The sequence below is a fragment of the Pithys albifrons genome, chromosome 2 (assembly GCF_047495875.1).
Source record: "Pithys albifrons albifrons isolate INPA30051 chromosome 2, PitAlb_v1, whole genome shotgun sequence".
Taxonomy (NCBI): Eukaryota; Metazoa; Chordata; class Aves; order Passeriformes; family Thamnophilidae; genus Pithys; species Pithys albifrons.
In genome coordinates, this window is record NC_092459.1 from 35,072,127 (window position 1) to 35,093,107 (window position 20,981).

Consider the following 20,981-nt stretch of genomic DNA (forward strand, 5'->3'; position numbering starts at 1 on the left):
CTCAGGAACCTGTCTCACAGCAGAGAGGAAAGCAAGGCATTTCAGCACAGGGGAACACTGAACAGCACCCTGTCCTGAACCTCCCCCATTTATCTTGCAAATGCACTTGACAAATGAAAGGGAGCAGCACCAAATGTCTCTGTGATCCACAGGACAGAGAGCCACAGCATGGCTGTGCCCTGCCCCTCACTCTGATAACCTCACACCAGCTTTCACACCCCTGCAGGGTAAAACACTCAGAAATAAAGAGAAGCCAGCCTCAACAGTATGTGGCCTTTAATCCCCAAATACGCAGGCAACATGACATCAAAACAGTAAAATTAATAGTTAATGGCTGTTTCTGCCCTTTAACCAATAACATAAGTTTTTAAGGTTGAAGACACATTTGCTGTGCTACATATGGTTTCTTAGGATCAAATCTTTAATTTCGTTCTTGGCACTTCAGACTGTAAGATGTATAACTATTCACAGAGACATGCATATTCAATAAAATTATGTACCAAGTACTGGGTAATTTCATTTTCTTCAGCAAGGAGGGTAGGAAGATTGAACAGTTAAAATCACAAACTAAAATAAAACTGGCCATAAATTTAATGTAGTTTAGCTCTCTTTCTTCAGATGCAGGACTTTGTAGGCAGAGTCCTACCTATCTGGAAAGAACTTAATCACTGAACCAACATCAGTAACACAGCTTAGACCCCCTCATATACCTTAGCTGAAGTACAGACACAGGAGATTTCATATGCAAAATTAAAGGTTAGTTTCTACAACTGTCTGCATAGTAATAACATGTTCTGCAGATACCCCAGGAAACCTTCACTGTCTGCAATGTCCACTGAAAACAGCAAAAAAACCCTGAAGTGCCAATGTCTGTAGTAGCTCTGAAACTGTAACAGTGTAAAGACTGGCTGCTGAACTGCAAACTGTATGATATTATTCTAAGGTAGCCACATCTTCCCAAGAAAACTACTGCCAAACATCAGACCTGAATGCAAGGTAACATTTGTTTTACATTTTCAAACCATTTTGCTCTGCTGTTACAGATGCTGTTCTGTGACACCTCTACACTACTTCATAATTTTTTTATCTTGGAGCCCACAACACCAATAAACTGTAAGAATAAGCCAGGTGCCTGTAAAAGCCATTCATTCTCACCATTTTCACTGCTGAGAATGACTTACAATACAAAGGTCACAACCATAAACTCTTAATACTTCACTGGCCTCAGTCTTTTCCTCCCCACTGTAGAATTAAGAGCTTAAATCCTTCCCAGTTCCCAACCTGAAAATGCAGAGAGCTTTCACTAAACAGTTTCTAAACAGAATCTGCTACTGGTCGTGCTGTTCCAGAGTACAAAGGCAAATCTCAAATCTCAGCACACAGGACTGCCTGACTCTCCTTCCTTTGCAATCTTTAAAGATGCTGGAACATCTTACACTTACATGCTCTCACATCTAGACACAAAAATCAACACACAGGATGTACATGCTGCTTTTTAAATACACAGTAACAGGTCTGCTTGAAAAGAAACTTACACATCACTACCTCAAAAACAAGATCTTTGGTTTCACTCTGTTAAGTTGCAATTATCCGTCCTCAGCTTGCCTGGCTTTTGGATAGACTGCAGTTACACAGATTGCAAAAATATAAATGTGGCCACCACAAAGGGTAGTGCCAAGAACTGAGCAGTTATTGAGTTGTACCCATTTCTACTTGACTCAAAAGCCTTTGAAAAAGCTCTCCAAAGCAGGTTCGTTTTCAAGCACCAGCCTGCTCCTCACAGCACCCCAATTTTCCTAATTTTTTCAACTGTCATCAAGCTGCCAACCATTTTCCTACTGAAGACTATGTCACTTGTTAGAACAAGCCTTTCATGTGTAATTCATCACATCAGATACTGGCACTGAGATTAGGAAAAGGAGCCGGGTTCAAAGTCCAAGACAGAACAAGCAGCAGGTTAAAAGATTAATTTTTTCAAAGAATGCAACCTCATTTTCAAAACAGGCACAAATTAAGCATACCAGAGTTGTGATGCATAAGCACCTGGGGTGGCAGGGTATTTAACCTACCAGAAGACTGCTAATTATGCATTAATGTGGAATAGAACAGGAGTGGCTGGGTGCTAACATGACATCACTTCTTATTTATAACTCCTATCCTAATGGAAAAGGTAAGAATACAGGACACACGGTGTATCAGGATGCTGAAATTTGCATGGTGGTCCACCTAGAAGCAGTGGTTTTCCAAGCCTTGGCAACTTAATAAAAGGAGGTCAAAAAGGGGAGGAGCAGGAAGGAGAAGGGGGACTGAAGACCTTAAGGCAGACAACAGGAATTACAGCCCTTGGTTATTTTATCTTCAGTGACAAAACCCAAGAAGGGAGTGTAGCACAGATTTCTCATTTCTAATACTCTGAAAATAAAAGTAGAAATAATCCAAATATTTAGGTAAGAGGTTTCAGGAAAGAGAGCAGAAAATACTCTGATACGGTGGCAATATGCCCAATTTTGAACCTGCAGTTTCATTACTAGGTGAAAAAGTTCACTAAGAACTAGAGATCATCACATGGCTTCTCTAACACTGTAAGCATCAGCATGAATTCAGTCTTACTATTAAGTCTTTCTACCAGGTGAAGTTGCAATTACATTTCAACTAAAATTCCTCTGTTAATCTGAAATGGGACAGAGATCTATGACAGAGCAGACTTTACCAGTAGTTGACAGTTTGACAAGACAGTAATTTATAATCAAGGGATTACTTTGAAACTGCTTTGAAGTCCCCAAAGCAGGTAACTGAAGTCCTTTGGTAGCCATACTTGTACCCCACAGCACACAGATCTGGACTTGCCATGTAGGAACTTTGCAGTGATTCACACTGAAACTCAGCACTGCCCTGACAGCGCAGTCTGCAAACAGCTGAACTTGTCCAGCAATAAACTCCTCAACCCTGAATTGCAATTACACACCTTTAGCTCTGGCAATACTTGCACAGCTCCAGTTTGCAGTGCATGTGCTCGCTCTGTCTGAGGAACAGATTTCCTTGGATATGTCATTTAAGGGCAAGGGCAGCTGTTTGAATCAGCTGCACCAAGTTACATCAACAGTTTCTTGTCAGTTCTGTACCAAACCTGCTTCCAAAACAAGAAACAATAACAGCCAATCTAAGGCAGATTTCTTTGCCTCTGAAGAATGACCTGAGATTTTCATCCACCTCCTTCTCCCGATCTAAAACTGATCCACCCACTATTGCTAGTAAATAACGTTTTCATTTAAACACTCAAATTTAAGTTTATTCATACACAGCAAAAGTTCCACCTGCATATTAAAAACAAACAGATTAGAAGTAAATGTTTTATTCTTCCAACTAAATTCCAGTACTACAAGGGCAGTAAAACAATGATACACTGAAAAATTGCAGCAATAAACATTTGTTAAAGACTGATAGAATAAATAAAAACTACAAAAATGAGAAATCATATAAACCCATTCTTAACCCCCAAAAAAGTCATGGAATACAGAAATGCCCTCCTTCACTATTTCACAGGCAGTACTGTGGGCTATTTGCTTAAAATTGTCCTGGGATTACATTCTAACTTAACTGTGGTTACAGCTTTGTTGTAGTGCACAGTTATGAAAACCACACTAACTTCAGTCAGAAGTGTCATTCTACATTTTTATTTACACAACCAGTGAAGGGCAACTTCTAGGACACCAGCTTTAATCCTTTACTTTTTCAAACTTATTAACATAAGAAGCCAAATCGTAATGATACAGCAAATGAGGCCACTGGTATTATTACAGGTAGCAAAGGTCCACATCCAGGTGGTACTGACATCAGGGAGCACTCCAAAACCAGTTGCTGCATAAGAGTGGTTGCCACTGACAAAAGCTTGAAATAACCTGTGTTCACAGGGGGGAAAAAATATGGCATTGCTGCAAGTCTTTACTGGGACAGCTTGCAACAATAAAACAGGGTGTATAGGGCAGCCCACATATGCAGAAAGTGTGATTCATGAAACATCTGAAAGAGAAAAAAACAAGAGTTAATGATGGAGGTAACAAATGGCAGCTCTATCACAAACCTGCTATGGCAGTACCAGAACTGGCTTCAAAAATAAAACTCAGCAGGCTATGGAAGACAGTTCTACATGTTTTAAACACAAGCTACATTTTCTCTCACACCCTCCTTTCAACCTCAGTCTTCCATATCATCGATTTCAAGTATTTTACCTTGGGGCCTGGCTGAAGCTTAACAACAAACAAGGCCATTTACATTATTGAACACTGGGTAATTCAATGCTGCTGCTGCAGGGGCCAGAAGAAACAGATACTCACAACTGGCAGGCTGTTCTCCATATCGTCGCATGATCTGATCATGCGTGAACTTCACAAATGCGTCATATTGTTCTGCAAGGAGGAAGCGTCACAAGTGTCAGTATTAAGTTTAACTCAGGCTGAAAAATACTCAGGGCTAATTCTTATACACACAAATCATGTAAGTTAAACACACACCCACTACTACTAGTTTTAAGTGATGTCACACAGTTCATAGCTGTAATTTCCTTTTTATCCCCCAGAACAACAATGCAGCATGTCCCCTTAATTAAGAGCTTTCCCCTTACGAACTCCTGTAATGAGAAAGATGGCTACATGCTTGAGGAGAATTATGCTGCAATAAACAGAGACCTCGATATACCCAACTCCTGCCAAGTGTCACACACTGAACTCTGAAGTAACAACGTGTGCCCATTTCACAGATCCATAATGGGGGCACAGAGTAGTTAAGGCAAAAATGGCTTTAAGGTCAGTGCTAGGGTTGGAAACTATTTCTCTGGTCCTATCACTACCAGATGTAAGAAAATTAATTCAATGAAATGGAAACACAGAAGTACAGGAAAGGGATTTGACAGAGTTAGAAATTCTTTTTGGTGACCACCAGAAAGTAAAAGCAAACAAGAAACTAAAAGGATGAAATGCTAAGTGACTGAGTAATTCCAATCACAAAAGTAGCAACTGTAGAGACATACAGTTGACTGTGCACTGCATGAGAACAGCTACTGTGTTGTCTGAAATGAAATTTAGATATGAAATATTCTAATTTGGCTTCAAACTAGGCACTGTTATTTCCCTGGAAGGTTAATCTTTCTATACACACATACATACAAATACATTCGCAGTATTTTATTCAGCTTTAATATTGCACTCATCAGCAGGATATCACCTTTCAGAATTAGGAAATTGAACAAGGAGAGTAATATCTACCAGATGCCGTTCCTCTCCATTCCCCTTCCTCCCTTGTGGAAAAATACATGTGCAGCAATGTGGGGTGTTCTGAGAAAAGGGCAAGGTCAAAGAAGGCAATCTTCAACCAAAAATGCAGTTAGATTTGTAGTGGTTCCTAGTCCCACAGGTTTGCCCCATTAAAGTCCCCATCCTCTTGCAGGGATGAGCTTCACCTTTGAAGTAAACAGGGTATCAGTGATCAGCAAGCAGTGCAGCAGCAGCAGCCCAAAGCACGGACCGGACCCAGAGATCTCAGGACAGGCATCCCTGACCAAGGGGCCCCAGATCACAGCAGCCAATTCCCCTCTGCCCACAAGCAGGACCTGCTTCACTGCAGTTCTGGCTTCTCAGCAGCCACCCAAGGGCTTCACCCAAACAACCAGTAACACAAAGAGCAGACTGAAGGACATGTTGCCCAGAAACCATTTAAAAAAATAACAGCAACTAGGACTTTTCCTAAAAGCATGTGTTAAAGGCCAGAAATGAGCTTGCAAGCTTCCTTCTTTAAGGCTGTAAGTCAACATACAAAGCTGCTTTGTAACATCTTTGTTGGAACTAGGGCTTTGCGAATTTTAAAAAACCCAGTTACTAAAACGCCCCCTTCTTGTGGCATTCAGATTCAGAAGATAAGCAATCCCAAGGTAATAACAACCTACAGTGAAAAATTTGAAAACTTAAGTGAACACTTGTAAAGATACTTACATCATTGTCATCCTGTATCATATACATCCTATTTTAAGTCAAAAGGTGGCTAAGTAACATGAAATACAAATATGATTACTATACTCTTGACCTTCAGTGTAAAAGACTATATTTCACAGGTTCTAGAAAACCTTCCAAGCTAGTGTTCCACTCAGCCCTTGACAATCCAAGTTCATGCTAACACAGCAGTTTCAGGTAACAGAGGCAGGAACGGGCATTACAGTGGTCTGAGTTTTCCATTTCCAAAAAACACTCACTTTGCATGAAAAGCAACTCTGCTCACAAAGACCACGAGAGAAGAAAAGAACAGATAGTACCTGGCTAACAATCTACACGACAGCTGTGGTTCAGAAAGGAATAAGGTAAGTATCTGAGATGCAAATATTCAGTTAAGTCACTTGAAAGAAACTATTCAACTGAGATTTATTACGGAATTGCCAGTTACATTTCCATTGACTTCTCTTTTCTAAGAATGAGTATCACCTTACTGCACAAAATTTAGAAAAGCAGATAATCATTCCATCAGCAGACAAACATAACTGGCCTTCTATGTAAGGAATATCTAAAGACTTGGCAGTCTCTTTCTGAATTCCCATATAATGCTGAAAATGTATTACTGGCTTAGTATATGAGATGCAGAAATGTCATCTTCCTAATTGCTCTTTTGGTGAGCACCACGGTAAGAACAAGTAAACCCAACTCATCTCACTAAACCACAACTCCCCAGACAGAATTTAATTCCCTCCCTCCCTAGAAACAAAAATGACAATGTTGCCTTTGGGACTCTAAAATGAAGCACGTACAAGGAACTTGACAAAGGGGTTTCCTGCTTGTAAAGAACTACAAGTTTCTACTCAGAACATGTCTGGAATAAATGTAAATCTATCTGGTCCTCTAATGGTTATGACCCCTGCTAAATGAAATACATTTAAGAGAATACAAGAAAAGACCCAATTCCAAACAGACATAAACTACGAGAAAAAAGTTCTACAGAGTCCTAATTCACCAGTTTGCAGCAGGTTAAAAAGAAAAACACAGAAATGGAACATTAGGACCAAGCAACAGAAGTATTCAGGACTCTAGTTATAGTAGCGAGCAGAGGTAGATTTAAGAGTGACTTACAACTACAGGAATTTCTTACACTGAAATGGCAGATCAGCAAGTGCAGAACACAAACAGAGTATCTCAGGTGCTGAGACAAAACTACCAGAGGGAACCCACAAGCCTGACACAGGTCTGGTGACTTTCTGTATGGGCACGCCTGTAGAAGGTTTTATTCCCACACCTGAAGAGATCTGCAGACTTGAGTTGTGATGTGTTTTCAGGTGGGAAACAGAACAGCTCTAGGTAATCAAAAGCAAGTCTGCTGCCAAACAGTGCACTCAGATGTTCATTATAACCACACTAAATATTAAATTAGACACCAAATCATACTGTGAAGGCACCTAACTCTGAATGCACCAGAATTTGAGTGCACCAGTGCTAGCAAGATGCTTAGAAGCAGAGAACTTCAAAGAGTGAAGAAAGGTCACATTTACAGTGGTGACATTAACACAATCCGTTATGGAAAGATAAGTTGGCATCGGGTGCCAAAAATTTCAGCTGAATGGTGTGAAATACAACAATTCAACATGGAGCATCAGAAATGCAGCTGAACTGACTCAGTAAGGTATCAAACACTGCTGGCAGCAGCATAAGGGCAAGGACTGCGAAAAGGAAATCTTAGGTACTGTCATTCTGCCAAATTCCAAAAAAAGGAAGTCAGTTCCCAAGCAGGGGAAAAAAACCAAAACAGTCCTTTCCCAAAGAGCCCTTAAGGCAGTAGAATACAAAGTCTTTCTGGGGGGGAAAAAGGAGGAGGAAACGATCAATTCAGACATGATAGCAAGAGAAAGTTCTAACTGAAATAAAACCACTGTTTTCACTGATTAGTAAATACCCAGGAGTCATAGTTTCTATCCAAAGCAGCACAGAAGGAAAAAAAGGAGTAAGTATCATTTTTTCTGTTCTGTATGCAACCCCATTCCTTTATCAGACTAGGTCAGAAAAAAATATGCATGTAACACAAAAATAAGGAAAAGTTTTAAGCTTTCAAACCCACTCTAACACATAATTCTGAACTATAGGATACCTGCAAGTTTTGTGGTCAAAATTTCTTCATACTCTTCACGGATTTTCTCTTCACGTTCTTTCAGCAAACGTTCACAGATCATTCCAACTTGTCTGAGAGTAAACAGGGGCTGTTCTTTTTTCAATGGTGATGATGCTGCAGATGAAGTACCTAAGATTCCATAGTTGGGCACACCAATTTACAAGTAGATCAGAACCATTTTTATAATCAGTTTTCTTCACATCTGTTAACATTAAAGGAACTTTACAGAACATTTTGAGAAATTTTTCTCTGCTATTTGAACCTCCTCATTACTATTAAAGTAGAACTGGACACTCAAAAGGAGCACATCTGCAATGGACAAGCACAGCTACCAAAACACCAAGAGTGTCACACAAACACTGTTAACAACATTAATATGGCAAGGGCCATGTACAAATTTAAGCTTCCATTTTATAGGAAAATTACAGTATAGTGTATTGGTGCAAGGACAGCTGCTTTGGAGAAGCCTGTTACAGTATCAGTGACAGGGTATGCAAGACAGTCTCTTGAAGACAATGCCAGCTTTGTGTCCTACCAATCAATCCTTAAAATGAGAAGGTCCCATCTTCCAGATCAACGCCAGTACTGACCAAAACAAAGCAGCAGGAACTGCTGAGAATGTGCCATAAACCACCAGGTGACTAGAAAAAATTGTTTATGCAGAGTCTAAAAACACACAGGAAAATGACACAAAACTTTCTGGGTACCTGGCAAGGCTGGTCCAGTAAGGAGAAATGCATGTGGCTGTGCATCAGTAGAACAACACGGATCTGTCTGCTGGAAGCTATTTTCTAAATGTCTTCTCTTCTGCATGCGTTTGTACTCCTGTTTTATGTTGTACAGAATTTGTTCTTAAAAAAAAAACAAAAACAAAACCCATCCTAAGATAATTACATTTCACCATTTTGCTTGATTACCACTCAAACACCCAAACACTGTACACAAATAACAGATGACAAAAGACAGACTCTTAAAACTTGGCCTGCAAAACCCACTGTGCTTTATCTAAGATATCTACAATTAAACCACTTAAAAGAAATGTAACCCAGACTGTTTTCACCAGAACACCAGCAAAGACATTGTTAGTTAAGGTCATGTATTGGTACCAGATACTGCTAATAAAAATGAACAGCATCCTAAATTTAGGACCCACCAACTAGACAGTACATGTGGATAAAACTTAGGCTGTAAGATTTATACTGGTATTAATCACCTTCCCTTCATCCATTTAATTTGCAAGCATCTTTCTCCCCCAGACAGCATTAATCCCTCATATAGTTAATGGTAACAAGAGACTCCAGAATGGAACATCCACATGGAACACCATTCGTCTGTGCAGGTTTAGTGGCCCACAGGCAGCACAGTGGAGAAGAAAACACAATTAGACAATATGCATAAAGCACCTACTGCTTTAAACATCAAAGACCTGGAAACTGACAGGCAAAATACAAAAGCCATCCACAACATTTCTGACAGCCTCAGATTTATCCAAATAAATACAAGGGATGGATCAAGTGTCTCTGTTAAAAGGAGCATGGCAATATGTAGCTCAGCATTTGATTACACTGAATGAAATACAGCAAATTATTCTAATAATCTTATCTCCATTGTAGAATGACAAGGGGAAAAGCAATCCCTGCAACAGAACCACCAATCCTGCATGCCTTGTCTGCGAAATTCTGTGCACCAAATGGCTCTCAGGTGCATTAGTGGCCTAACTGCACATCCTCCAGCAATGTAAAATATTTAAGGAAAAAAAGTAATTTTCTATTTTTTAAGGAGACCTTCCCATGAAGAGGCTTCAAAAAACTATATTAAAATTCTTACTTTTAATTGTTCAAATGCATTAAACAAATCCCTACAGGGTTGGCTTCCAATGAGACTTCCAAACTTTTTGGCAAAGACAGCTTTCCAAAACTGAGATACATAAAAATCCACGGGATCACGTCAGAGTTGCAAGGGACTCCACTCAGGACCTTCCTATTTCTGTTCCGCATTTTGCCAATACAATACCATGAAAACATCTGAACTAAACTTCATGTCTGCCATCCCTGTGCTGCTGAGGTTCCATATCTGAACATTTATTTTCTAGTCAGCAACCATGTGATGCAAGTAACTTTAGCCACCAGCTTGTTCAGTCAGTGGCTGAAGCCTCTGCCAGGCCAAGCAGAAGAAAATGTTCACCAGTTCTCAGCTCAGACGCTTCAGTACTGGCGATGGTTCTTCAGTTCTGCAAGTCAGTCCAGAGGCCTCCAGTTTGTAAGAGAGAGAACACTGTTTCTAGTCAACAGGAATATCAGCATTTTCAGCAAAGGGTTTTCTTGGATTTTGTCCATTCAGGCCTTTATACCCTTTCAGTCCCACGCCTGCAGTTGTACCATTTTCAGCTCCCTAAGGGTGGAGGTCAATAACTTGGCTCAAAGACACAGCAAATGCAGAAGACATAACAAGGAAGCACAGCAGGCAAATTAAGAGAAGGAAACTAAGAGAAAGTTGGGAGGGCTGGAGGATTCCTACTTTTTGTAGGACAAGATACATACACTCCAGCACAGTACAGAAATACATAAATCATGTTAAACCAAGATGGAGTCAGGCTTCCAAAATTAAACAGAATGCCATCTAGAGTTTGTCAGGTGCACACACACACACCAGTCAGAAAATGGCACTGTAACATTTTTATTCAATGGTGGTAGAACACTCCTCAGAATCAAGTGCAATGTAGCTAAAGCACCACAGCATGATTTGAGTGGGAAACAAATTCCCTTGTAGGACCACATCTGTCCTAGAGCATGTCTGGACTACAAGAAACATGACTGCACAGAGACACACTGGATTTGCATTAACTGAAAAAAGTAATAGACCATGTCCATCCTTCACTTCGATGCCTCATCCTGGGCACACCTTCCAAACTCTGTATGAAAAACATCAGCCAAATTTCAGGTGTAACAACTTGGATAAAAATCTCTGCAGCTCTCCTTTGTGTTATCTTCATGCAGAAACATTCTCAAACCACATTAACCACCAAAATCATGAAGGACAAAAAAAGTAAACAGAGTGGTCAACTGAGAAAACCGCAAGAGTTAAGAGAACAATCATCAGCAAGGTTTCCTCTGGTTCTAACAAACCCTGGAATTAACCAGGGAATAACTCAGAGAAGATGTTAAAATACCAGCTAGAACAGAAGGAGTAAAAGCAACAAGGTGTATGTGTGAGGAAACAGGGAGAGAAGGCAGAGAAATCAGGTACTGACTTTGGGAAAACAGTGACAACTAGGATGAAAAATGAAGATTTGTGCACCAAAGACACATTATTCTATTCCAAATGATGTTGAATTGTGGACAAAAAGTCTCTCAATTACAGGAACTTCATCTACTTCTAATTTGGCAACATTTTTTAATTTGCCACCTTTGAATCTTGCTCTGAAAATCAAAAATCTCAAGAACCACCACTGACAGATACATGGGGAGATCCCTGTTCTGACAGAATCACTTTGGCAAAGTGGGATAGAGGAAGGGACTATTTAAACATGACACTGCCCACATCACAAACAGCAACCAGGAGAAAAAAAGCCTGAAATGTTGAGGCCTGATCGAACACTTGTTAAGCATGTACAGAACCTGGTTTGGTAAACAACATTCCTCTCTTCAGCCTAACTTAGGAGATTTCGGGCACTATTGCTCAGCACACAGAACTGCACTACAAGCTGTACTCAGCACCTTGCTGGAATCAGGCAAGGTGACTGTGAGAACGACTCATCTCATACTACCCAATTTATAACATGGAGAGTAAGAGTCAAGAAGCACAAGTTTAACACAGAACCAAACTTTCAATGACTTCTCACATAAACAATAGGACCAGGAATGCTTCAAATAAAGCAGGCACACTTTTGTATCAGCAAAGACTGAGTACACATTTTTATTAACCTACAGTGGCATAAAATCTTTGACTGTAAAGGAAACTGCTTTGCTGTGAAATCTAAGATTGCAAATATCTATGACTCATTTTAAATGAAAACCTGAATCCCAAATTAAAATAATCTAGTACAGTAAGAAAAGATGTTTGAATGCAGTTACTTCTGTCATTTGCAGTTGTGCTTCATAAATCCACAAAAATACACAGAAAACATTTTTATGGCATCTCAGCACTTCAGAGAACCATGAAATATTTATTAGAGCAGTGCAAACCAGGCAACTTTTGAACACCACCTGTACAGCAGAAATCTCACTGGAAAGACCTTTAAAACTCTGGCCCAGTTAAACAAAGGTTGGAGCTGGCAGACCCAACCTAGTTTTGCTTCCAGAAAACATTTCTGCCTTTTCCAGTTCAGTTTGTTAACCTCTCTTTCTTCCAATTAGCTCTGACTATTCTCTCTGCAGTTGACAACTGAATTAAAATGTGCATTGAACTGGTGTCAAACACAGGACAGGGTTTTTTATGTGTTCCTCAATGTAGAGGCCCAAACTGTGCTTTTCAACGACATGCATTTTAATTAACTAATTATATTATATAAAAAACTAGAATTTGAAAGTATAGTCATTGATCTGGTCTACATGAGCTTCTAGAAAACTGAAGTGACAACTCGAATACATATATTACAATTTATTAGGTATTTTAAATAAAGACTTTCACCCATCTTACAGGTGTCAAAGTTCAAATCAGACGCAGCACATCAGCCAGTGATTTCGTATGAGACAACAGAAAGGAAGATATTCAATATGATCAAACACATCACTGTGGCCTATCCTCAGTTTCTTTTTAATGGCACTTTATCCCCTGTGCTCAGTGTTTCCTTACTGGTTAGAGGGGCCTCTGAAGGCACAGAGATATTTAAAAGGAAAGACCAGGCAGAGGTGCTCAAAGTGAAAATGAGACTTGCTGACTCTGGGGTAGCAGTAAAAAAACCCCACACTGCAACACAGGGAAATGAATTAGAACTTCATGAATGACATTTCAAATTCAAGACAATTATGACTGTCTGCCAGTTACACAAGAATGCATTTTATGCCCCCTCCTCCTTCCCTTCAGGTTCAAGGCGAAGACAAAGAATGATAAACAAGAATTGCTGTTGTCTCACCACAACCACTGAGGGCACCAGAGATTCAGCCAGATATTCCTCAATATATTGAAATGCAGATACTCTTTTTATCTAGAGCTGAGTACTGACAACATAAAGTTGAATACACAGGTTCACCAAATACTGCATTAAGAAGGAGAACACTCACATCAGTTTTCTTTCAGAACTTGAGATGCAACTCAGAGAAGGAAGATTTCCCAATGAGGAGAGAATGAAACACTGAAGGGGGCAAAACAAGAGTTTCTCATCTGAAATGTGATCTGCCACACTAATGGGTTACACAAAGCCAAACATTCATTTCCAAGGAGTGATGTAGTCTTCTAACTTCCTTTCATTCGTGATAAAAAGCCAAGTTAATATTTTTCAAAATTCTGTCATCTAATTACTTCATCCTGACCTGTAATTACATAGAAATTACGTACAAAGGAAACAGCAGTTCAATGTGAAAAGGTAACACGGCAAACCATTATTTTCTCCATTTTAATAACTGCTTATCAACTATGAAGGTGTTTGATTGTGTCTGATTGTTTCCTCCTGCAGGATTTTTTTCTCTTGGCTTGATTTTTAAACAGGTGATTGCTCATCTCAGTTCCTGGGTTCACAGAATCATAGAATCGATTGGGTTGGAAAAGACCTCCGAGATCATCAAGTCCAACCCTTGGTCCAACTCCAGTCCATTTACCAGATCATGGCACTCAGTGCCACGTCCAATCTCGCCTTAACACCTTCCAGGGCCGGTGAATCCACCACCTCTCTGGGCAGGCCATTCCAATGCCTGATTACTCTCTCTGGAAGAATTTTTTTCTGATCTCCAACTTAAATTTCCCCTGGCAGAGCTTGAGCCCGTGCCCCCTTGTCCTGTTGCTAACTGGTTCTCTCATTTAGCTGAAGGAAAATTCAGCAAAACACACAGGAAGGTGACTCAATAGTATGAAATCAGAGCAGCAGTTTTCCTGGCTTGAAATGGAACCTTAAGCTCAGGTTTCAGTTTGCAATGTCACTACTCAACATACCCATTCAAACTTGAACCATGCCTGAGATTTCCGCTAAGGAATCAATCAAATGCTATCCTGATGTCGACAGCAGGCACCTGCATGGATTTCAGCTCCTGTTAAAGCACAACTGCTCCCCTGTCCCCAATTTAAACTAATGTACAACATTTACATTGGGTCTTCGCCCTTATTCAACATCTGGGATGCTGCCACATTCCTAGTCTTGGTCTCCTCTCCAGACCACTGACATAGAATGTTGATGTTAAGGTACCACCTTCCCTCAGGGCAGGACTGCAGCACAGCTATAGGGAACAGTATTCCTTGGTTTTTTAATCTACTTGACCAGGGAATTCAAAGGCACAGACAGGAATTAAAACAACCCAGCTAGTGCTCTTGCTTTGGTCACACAGATATCCACCGCTCCACTTATGTTTCTTAATTAGGCATGGTCTGTTCAGACTCCAGTAACAGAATGTGTATTTTGGAAACCGTGCCCACCCTGAGGAGCCCGAGAGAACACTGATAATGGCCACACACTGACACTCCACAGCCACTGGTACAGCTCCAGAGCGGGCAGGGCAGCTCCTCATGGACTCTGGGGCCGCCCCACCGGCTCCAGTTACTCGAGGTTTGAGGCTGAGGAAGGTTCTGGCTCGCCCACAACAAGCCGGGTGCTCACACAGGCATTAGCTCATACCCCAAATGTGTTACTTCAGGAAATCGTGGTGCTCCTGATCAAGGGGTTGAGGAATGAAAAATGTATCAGGCAATGCAAAATGTATTAGACACAGAAATTAGATCTTTCCCTTCACATAAAAAATTGTCACATTGCATTTATCACTCACCACTGAAACGAAAAAACTGCTTCAACATTTCATGACATCTACAGCCAAGGCTATTTAACGTTTATGATCACCACAAGCATCTATACAGAAATTTCTCATATAAATTAAATTATCAAGTCCAGATGCAGACATTACATGACTTTTTTTAAGGAGTGGGAATGTTTTGTTTTTTAAAATCCGAATGATTTCTGCAATACTGGAGCACAATGAGAAACTTGGCACCTCACCAAGATAATTTAGCAATAAATACACATGTGGATAAAAGCTAACAAAACAGAAATTAGGCAGAAAGAGATGCAGCACTACTCATATGTCACATTCCAAAGCCACCAGGTCTGCTCATTTAAAAGCCAAACCTGTACTTGGCCCCTGCCTGACCAAGTTTCAGACAGAAGTAGTTCAGTTTGCTCAAGAGGGCAACTCAAAGGTCACAGGAGGACAGCTCAGAGGGAAGACCAACAGCTCTTCCTACTCAAAAAGGTCAAAGTAATTTTCGTGAAACTTTGAAAATCTGTGTCAATTAGATACATTTTTTCCCGACTATTCTCTGAAAGAAAAAGGTTTACATTAAAGGCAAATTTATCCACCTTCTGTTTGTAAGGAGTCCTCTGTTAAGAGGGACTCAGAATCAACTCTCTTTGCCATCTTTAACCAGGGGGTATTTGCCATATAACTGCCCTTAGAGCAGCAAATACCAATTAGGCACACTCATTACTAAATACTGTATAAATTCAACAGTTTCCATATTTTGTCCAATTTTTGACATTATCTCTGCTTGGATTTTCAACCAGTGACCTCCATTAAAAGCCTGATCTCAACAGCTCCACCCATCACAGTTTTTGGTTTGCAACACTAAGTTGCTGGGGAAGTGTTGAGGCAAATGAATGTTTCAGATGGAGGAAAAACTGCGTGTGCAAAAGTTTGTGGATTTTTAAGTGATTTCATGAGCACTTTGTAATGACAACATTCTTTTTGATTGTATAAAGTTCTACTTCCAAGTAAACCTCTGATTCTGGGTGGAGTGTGATAAAAAGCTACTGATACCAGTTTGTCTTTGTAGTTACTACGAATCAGGAATTAGGACATTTAAGTCCCTAAGGTCACCACTATCCTTCCCTTCCATGCCCTCCCTCCCCTCAATTCTTTGGGCTGTATTTCCCTCTGTAGCTTCAATCCCAGAAATAGCCAGACATGCGGGCTTTTAACAACTGACCTGCCTCTGAATTTAAAAAAATTCACTGTAGTTTATTCCCTTTTTCTCCCCACCTCCAAACAATCTTTCACCAGGGTAAAAATGCAAACAAGGGTTCCAAAACATCGAGAAGAGACAGAAGAATAATCCTGCCACTGCTTTCTCCTTTCACCCTCCAGAATTAATTTAGCAGCTTTCAAACAGGACAGCATCCTTTGGAGTTCAGAGGAAACCCAACAAGTGTAATGCATCGTGCACAGGCACCCAGACCCAAGTGCAGTTATTCTGATATACTGAACAGTCTCATTGGTATCCAGAACTCAGATGAAGCTAAAACTCATATGTAGTATTCAAGCAGTAGAAAAATTCTTAGGGGAGCTACTCTTTCAAAGCTAAATCAGTGTTCTGTCAGGCAGGCATGTTCTCCACTGCTCATAGTGAACACAGTTTTAAAAATACCACTCTGCACACAAACAGTGGTGTTCAAAAATTAGCAAACACACTCAGAGCATTCTCAGGCCAGTAAGGACAATTCTACAGAAAGTACAGACTGTAAAGGCACAATCACAGTTTGGCTGCCAAACTCACCGACAAACTGGAAGTGACCTCACAGCTGTTTAAACAGCCACAAAATATTAAAACACTCTTGTGAGATAAATTTCATCCTGAATAAGCCTACCCTCCCTCAAACAGACATATTTGCTTATTTGCCTATGACCACCCTACACAGACAGCTGTTCTCTCACCTGACAACCACACTGTATTCCCAGATCTCAGCACACCCCTCAATCAATCGTAATCTGCTTCCAGATAATTCTTTTTTGAAATAATGAACGATGTGGGGTAAGAAGTCATGGTGCTGATACAGTCTCCACTGGGTGAAGTTAAACACTACCAGAGCGGACTATCAGATAGAAGAGAAATGTTTAAGGGTGAACCTAAAATAAAGCTCTGATTTCATATGAGCCTTGATTTTCATTAAACAAAATTCAGACAGACACTTTTTAAGTGCTGGAAATCTGAGCATTACAGTAATAGGCTGAAAAAAACATACATGTAGTCCACTGAATTCTGGCTATTGCTAATAAATTTCCCAACACAAAACAGTGACTCAGATGGGTTACACTGGACTGTAACTCTTTTCACGCATAGAACAAGATTTATCTGACCCCAATGTAGACATCTGCATGTTTACATAGTCATGTAAACTCAGTTTACAGTCAATGGAAAACAATACATATTTCTGCAGCACGCCTGGCCTCACCCTCTATCAGAGCTCTAGAATAAACCATCTGTTTCTTCCAACTGACTGTCAAGAAAACTACAAACTATTAGGTCAGATGTACACTTACAAAATTACATGGATGAATCCCACACAATTTTTCCAGTGGCCCCTTTAAAATGATAATCTCTCTTTTGGTCACTAATGGTAAAAATAAAATATAGAAATGTTGTAATACCCCCAAATTCAACTGAAAGTCAAAACTAAGTAAGCTGGTTAACAGACAAATTTTTACCAGCACAGTACAAGGATTTTTTTCCTGTAACAGAAACCAAATGGGGAATTTTTAAGCCAGATCTGTGTAAACATGCACAACTCAAAAATGCTTCAAGTTTGGTCAGGAGCATTCAAGTACTGCAAGAGACATTTGATTTACTGTCCTTCACTCTTCACTATATTACACAAATAGCTTACATAAAATACCTCCTTGTCTGCACAGAATCACCTTTCCATACGGATTACCACCTGCACCTCTGATTTTCTCGGGAGATACTGAGGCCTGTTATTTGCTCAATTTCAGGAACGTTTCAGTTTTTAAGCCCTTCAGAATCATTACGATGGGAGCTTAGGTATTACCTCAAATACTGCTGTAGGTTGTCTCTACTGAAAATCCTATTGATTTGTCTCCTTTCAGCAATACAGAATTACGGGCCAGATAACATTTATATTAAATATTCATAACCTAAGCTCTCCAAATTTCAGAGAAACAAGCCAAAAGAAATCCTTGCAAAGAAGCAACACTTATCCTCTAAAAAAAATCAAATTAATTGTGATTTTAAACATCTATCTCAAAGTGCATGCAATGCCTCACTGTACCAGGGAGTGCCATCCATCACAATTCTCATCCCAGACCGCTGACTCATTCAAGCTCTTTTCCTAGAGGTTCAAAAAATATCAAGGCACTGATATCAAGCTTAACTCTGTATGCACTCTATATACTTCATCCACAACAATTTTTTATTATTTGATTAAAACTTGTGAAAAAATGTCTCCTACGGTAGAGTTTTCAGAACTAAGAATAGTGAAACATGGCACTGTCCTACAAAGAGGAGATGGCAATTTGAAAATACATTCAAACTTAGTGCCTTGTAATCGGGAGCCAACTTTTGTTATAGAAGGGAGGACCGAAGCGAACAGCGGAAGGAATTCTGCTGCAACAACTGCAGAGGGCTTTTTTCCCCTGCGCACAAAGGACACGGATGCATCGGTGCCTCGGCGCTACAGCCGCCCATGGCTGGGAGCAGCCCCGGCCCTGAGTGGGGTGCTGGGAGCTGCCCACGGGACTCGCCGTGCCACGGGCCAATCAACCCTGCCTGCCCAGCCAAGATTCACTCCCTTCTCCCCTCCCTGCTCGCTGCTAGAAAGAACTCGGTTGATTTTTAATTGACACCATTACACAAGCAGACCTGGAGCTTTCAGGGCCGCGGTTGACTCATCTCTCGCAGGTTAAGAACGTTAAAAGGGTTTCGTTCTCGCCCCGCGTTTCCCAGACCTGCTGGAGACCGCCCGGTTGGTTCCATTTTATCTGCCCTAAAGGCAACTCTCACCCTTGCACACAACGGCCTTTCACGCTCGGTTTTCCTATGGAACTTCAAGGATAACACAGATCGGGTCATCCGGGACGGCGGCCCGCATTAAGGGGCTGGGAGCGGAATCACAGAATCATAGAATCGACTGGGTTGGAAAAGACCTCAGAGATCATCAAGTCCAGCCCTTGGTCCAACTCCAGTCCATTTAACAGATCATGGCACTCAGTACCACGTCCAATCTCAGTTTAAAAACATCCAAGGATGGTGAATCCACCACCTCTCGGAACTACCCCTTTGTTTTATCCGCTTTCCCCTTTTCCCACTGGCGTTTTGCGGGTGATGGATGACAGGCCGTCCTCCAGCTCCCTCCCTTCCCCCACGATATCTGAGCAGCGGGAGGAGGAGGTGCCGCCGCCTCGACCCCCCGGTAATGGCTGCGAGGAAGGCACTGATGGGGGCCCTGCCGGCTCTCCCACTCCGGCCCCAGCCCCACCTCAGTCACTCCCCCAGCCCCTCTTGCCCCCGGCCTTCCCGCAGCTCGACTCTCCCCTGCGGCTCTCTCTGCCACCTTCAAGCACCCGTGAAACAGAAGCAAAAAAAAAAAAAAAAAAAAAAGCCGGCCTCCCCCTTTCCTAGGAGAGAACTGCCCCTCCACCCAGCACACCCACCCCCTTCCACTTCTCCCGCTCGGGTCCCCTTTTCCAGTCGCCTCCGCCGACCCCTTTCCTATGGCCACCCGCCCGCACCAGCTCAACCCGCCCCCCCCTTCTTCCTCCCCGTCCCTCCTCCTCCTCCTCCTCCCCCTCTCCTGCTGCAAACGGCCATTTCTATTGTGTCTCTCAGTGCCAAGCCGAGCAGGGATCGCCCCGGCCGCTGCCAGCCGCACAGACCGGCAGAAAATGGCTGGAGAGGGACGCCAGACCCACCCAACCCTCCCTTTTTCCTCCTCCTCCCGGCTCCTCCCGGCTCCCCGGCCGCACTCCCGGCCCCCTCCCCGCCGAAGTGCCCCCGGGAAAGGGGGCTGCGGGCTCGGGGGGTGCCGCGTCCCTCACCTGTGGTGAGCCGGGACGACACCTCTCCGAAGGGCGAGGGCTCCATGCGCAGGTATTTCTGCGGGGAGGAGGCGGCGGCGGCGAAGGAGGAGGAGGCGGCCGAGGCTGACAATGGCGCACATCGCCTCCGCTTCGGGGACGCCGGGCTCAGCAGCGGGTCAAAATCCAGAGTCCTTTTCAAAGTGGCGCCGCAAGCCATGGCGCGGGGCGGCCGAGGGGGCTCGGAGCGAGGGGCAGCGCAGACGGCGGTGGGAGCAGCAGCAGCCGGCCCTGCCCAGAGGCGCCTTCCCCGCTGTCTGGGGCGGGCTGGGGGGGAGGGAAGGGAAAGGAGGGGGCGGCTGCGTCAGGGCCGCCTCCACCGCCTCCCCGCCGGCCTCTCTCTGGGGAGCGGCCCCGGCAGCGGCAGCAGCAGCCCCGGCTCGGTCCGGCTGGATCTCCGACTCTCCCCGCCCGCTCCGCCCTGCCCGGCCGGGACAAATTCCGCCCGCGGCGGGTGGAGGGGCGCGATGGGTGCCGAGGGGCGCGGGGCTGGTCCCGGAGGCGCGGCGCGGAGCTGCCGATGCGGGGCGATGGCGGCGGCGGGGCCCGGGCGGCGGCGATGGCGGCGATGGCGCTCCCGGCCGTAACCCCCGCACCAGCAATATGGCGTCAACAACAACGCCGCCGGTTCAAACGCCAGCCCCCCCCGCCGCCGAGGCTCACGGGACTCGTGGTTTTCTCGCCCCTCCCCCACCACGCAAAGACCGGGCAGCTTCTGGTCGCTGGGACTACAACTCCCGGCGTGCTCCGCGCCGGCAAAACCGACTTCCGGGTTCTGATTTAAATCCCCCTGGGAGGGTGCGGGCAGGGTGTGGGACGCGGCGGGAGCCGGGGGAAGGG

At 42.9% G+C, this 20,981-nt stretch overlaps 1 protein-coding gene across 2 annotated transcripts; it reads right to left on the reverse strand.

Annotated features, from left to right (window-relative positions):
* Window positions 1-261: 261 nt before the first annotated feature.
* Window positions 262-20,776, reverse strand: AKIRIN2 (akirin 2). 2 transcript variants are annotated; one of them, XM_071548730.1, is made up of 5 exons: window positions 20,103-20,770; window positions 8,844-8,987; window positions 8,116-8,265; window positions 4,335-4,406; window positions 262-4,020 (listed from the first exon to the last, which is right to left on the reverse strand). In XM_071548730.1, the coding sequence occupies exons 1-5, from the start codon at window positions 20,299-20,301 to the stop codon at window positions 4,010-4,012; spliced, it is 576 nt and encodes a 191-aa protein (XP_071404831.1). In that variant the 5' UTR covers window positions 20,302-20,770; the 3' UTR covers window positions 262-4,009. The 2 variants fall into 2 exon arrangements, with proteins under 2 accessions (XP_071404831.1, XP_071404830.1); XM_071548729.1 differs by lacking the exons at window positions 262-4,020; window positions 4,335-4,406 and adding an exon at window positions 5,276-5,455 and having other exon boundaries at window positions 20,103-20,776.
* Window positions 20,777-20,981: the final 205 nt, after the last annotated feature.

What these genes read in the sequence shown, in the direction of transcription:
- AKIRIN2 (XM_071548729.1), bottom strand. Translation starts at nt 20,301, where the DNA reads ATGGCTTGCGGCGCCACTTTGAAAAGGACTCTGGATTTTGACCCGCTG. An exon ending in GTCGTCCCGGCTCACCACAG is followed by an intron (nt 8,988 to 20,102) that starts GTGAGGGACGCG and finishes TTTTTTTTTAAG; the next exon opens with AACAAATTCTGTACAACATA. An exon ending in TACTGGACCAGCCTTGCCAG is followed by an intron (nt 8,266 to 8,843) that starts GTACCCAGAAAG and finishes ATGGAATCTTAG; the next exon opens with GTACTTCATCTGCAGCATCA.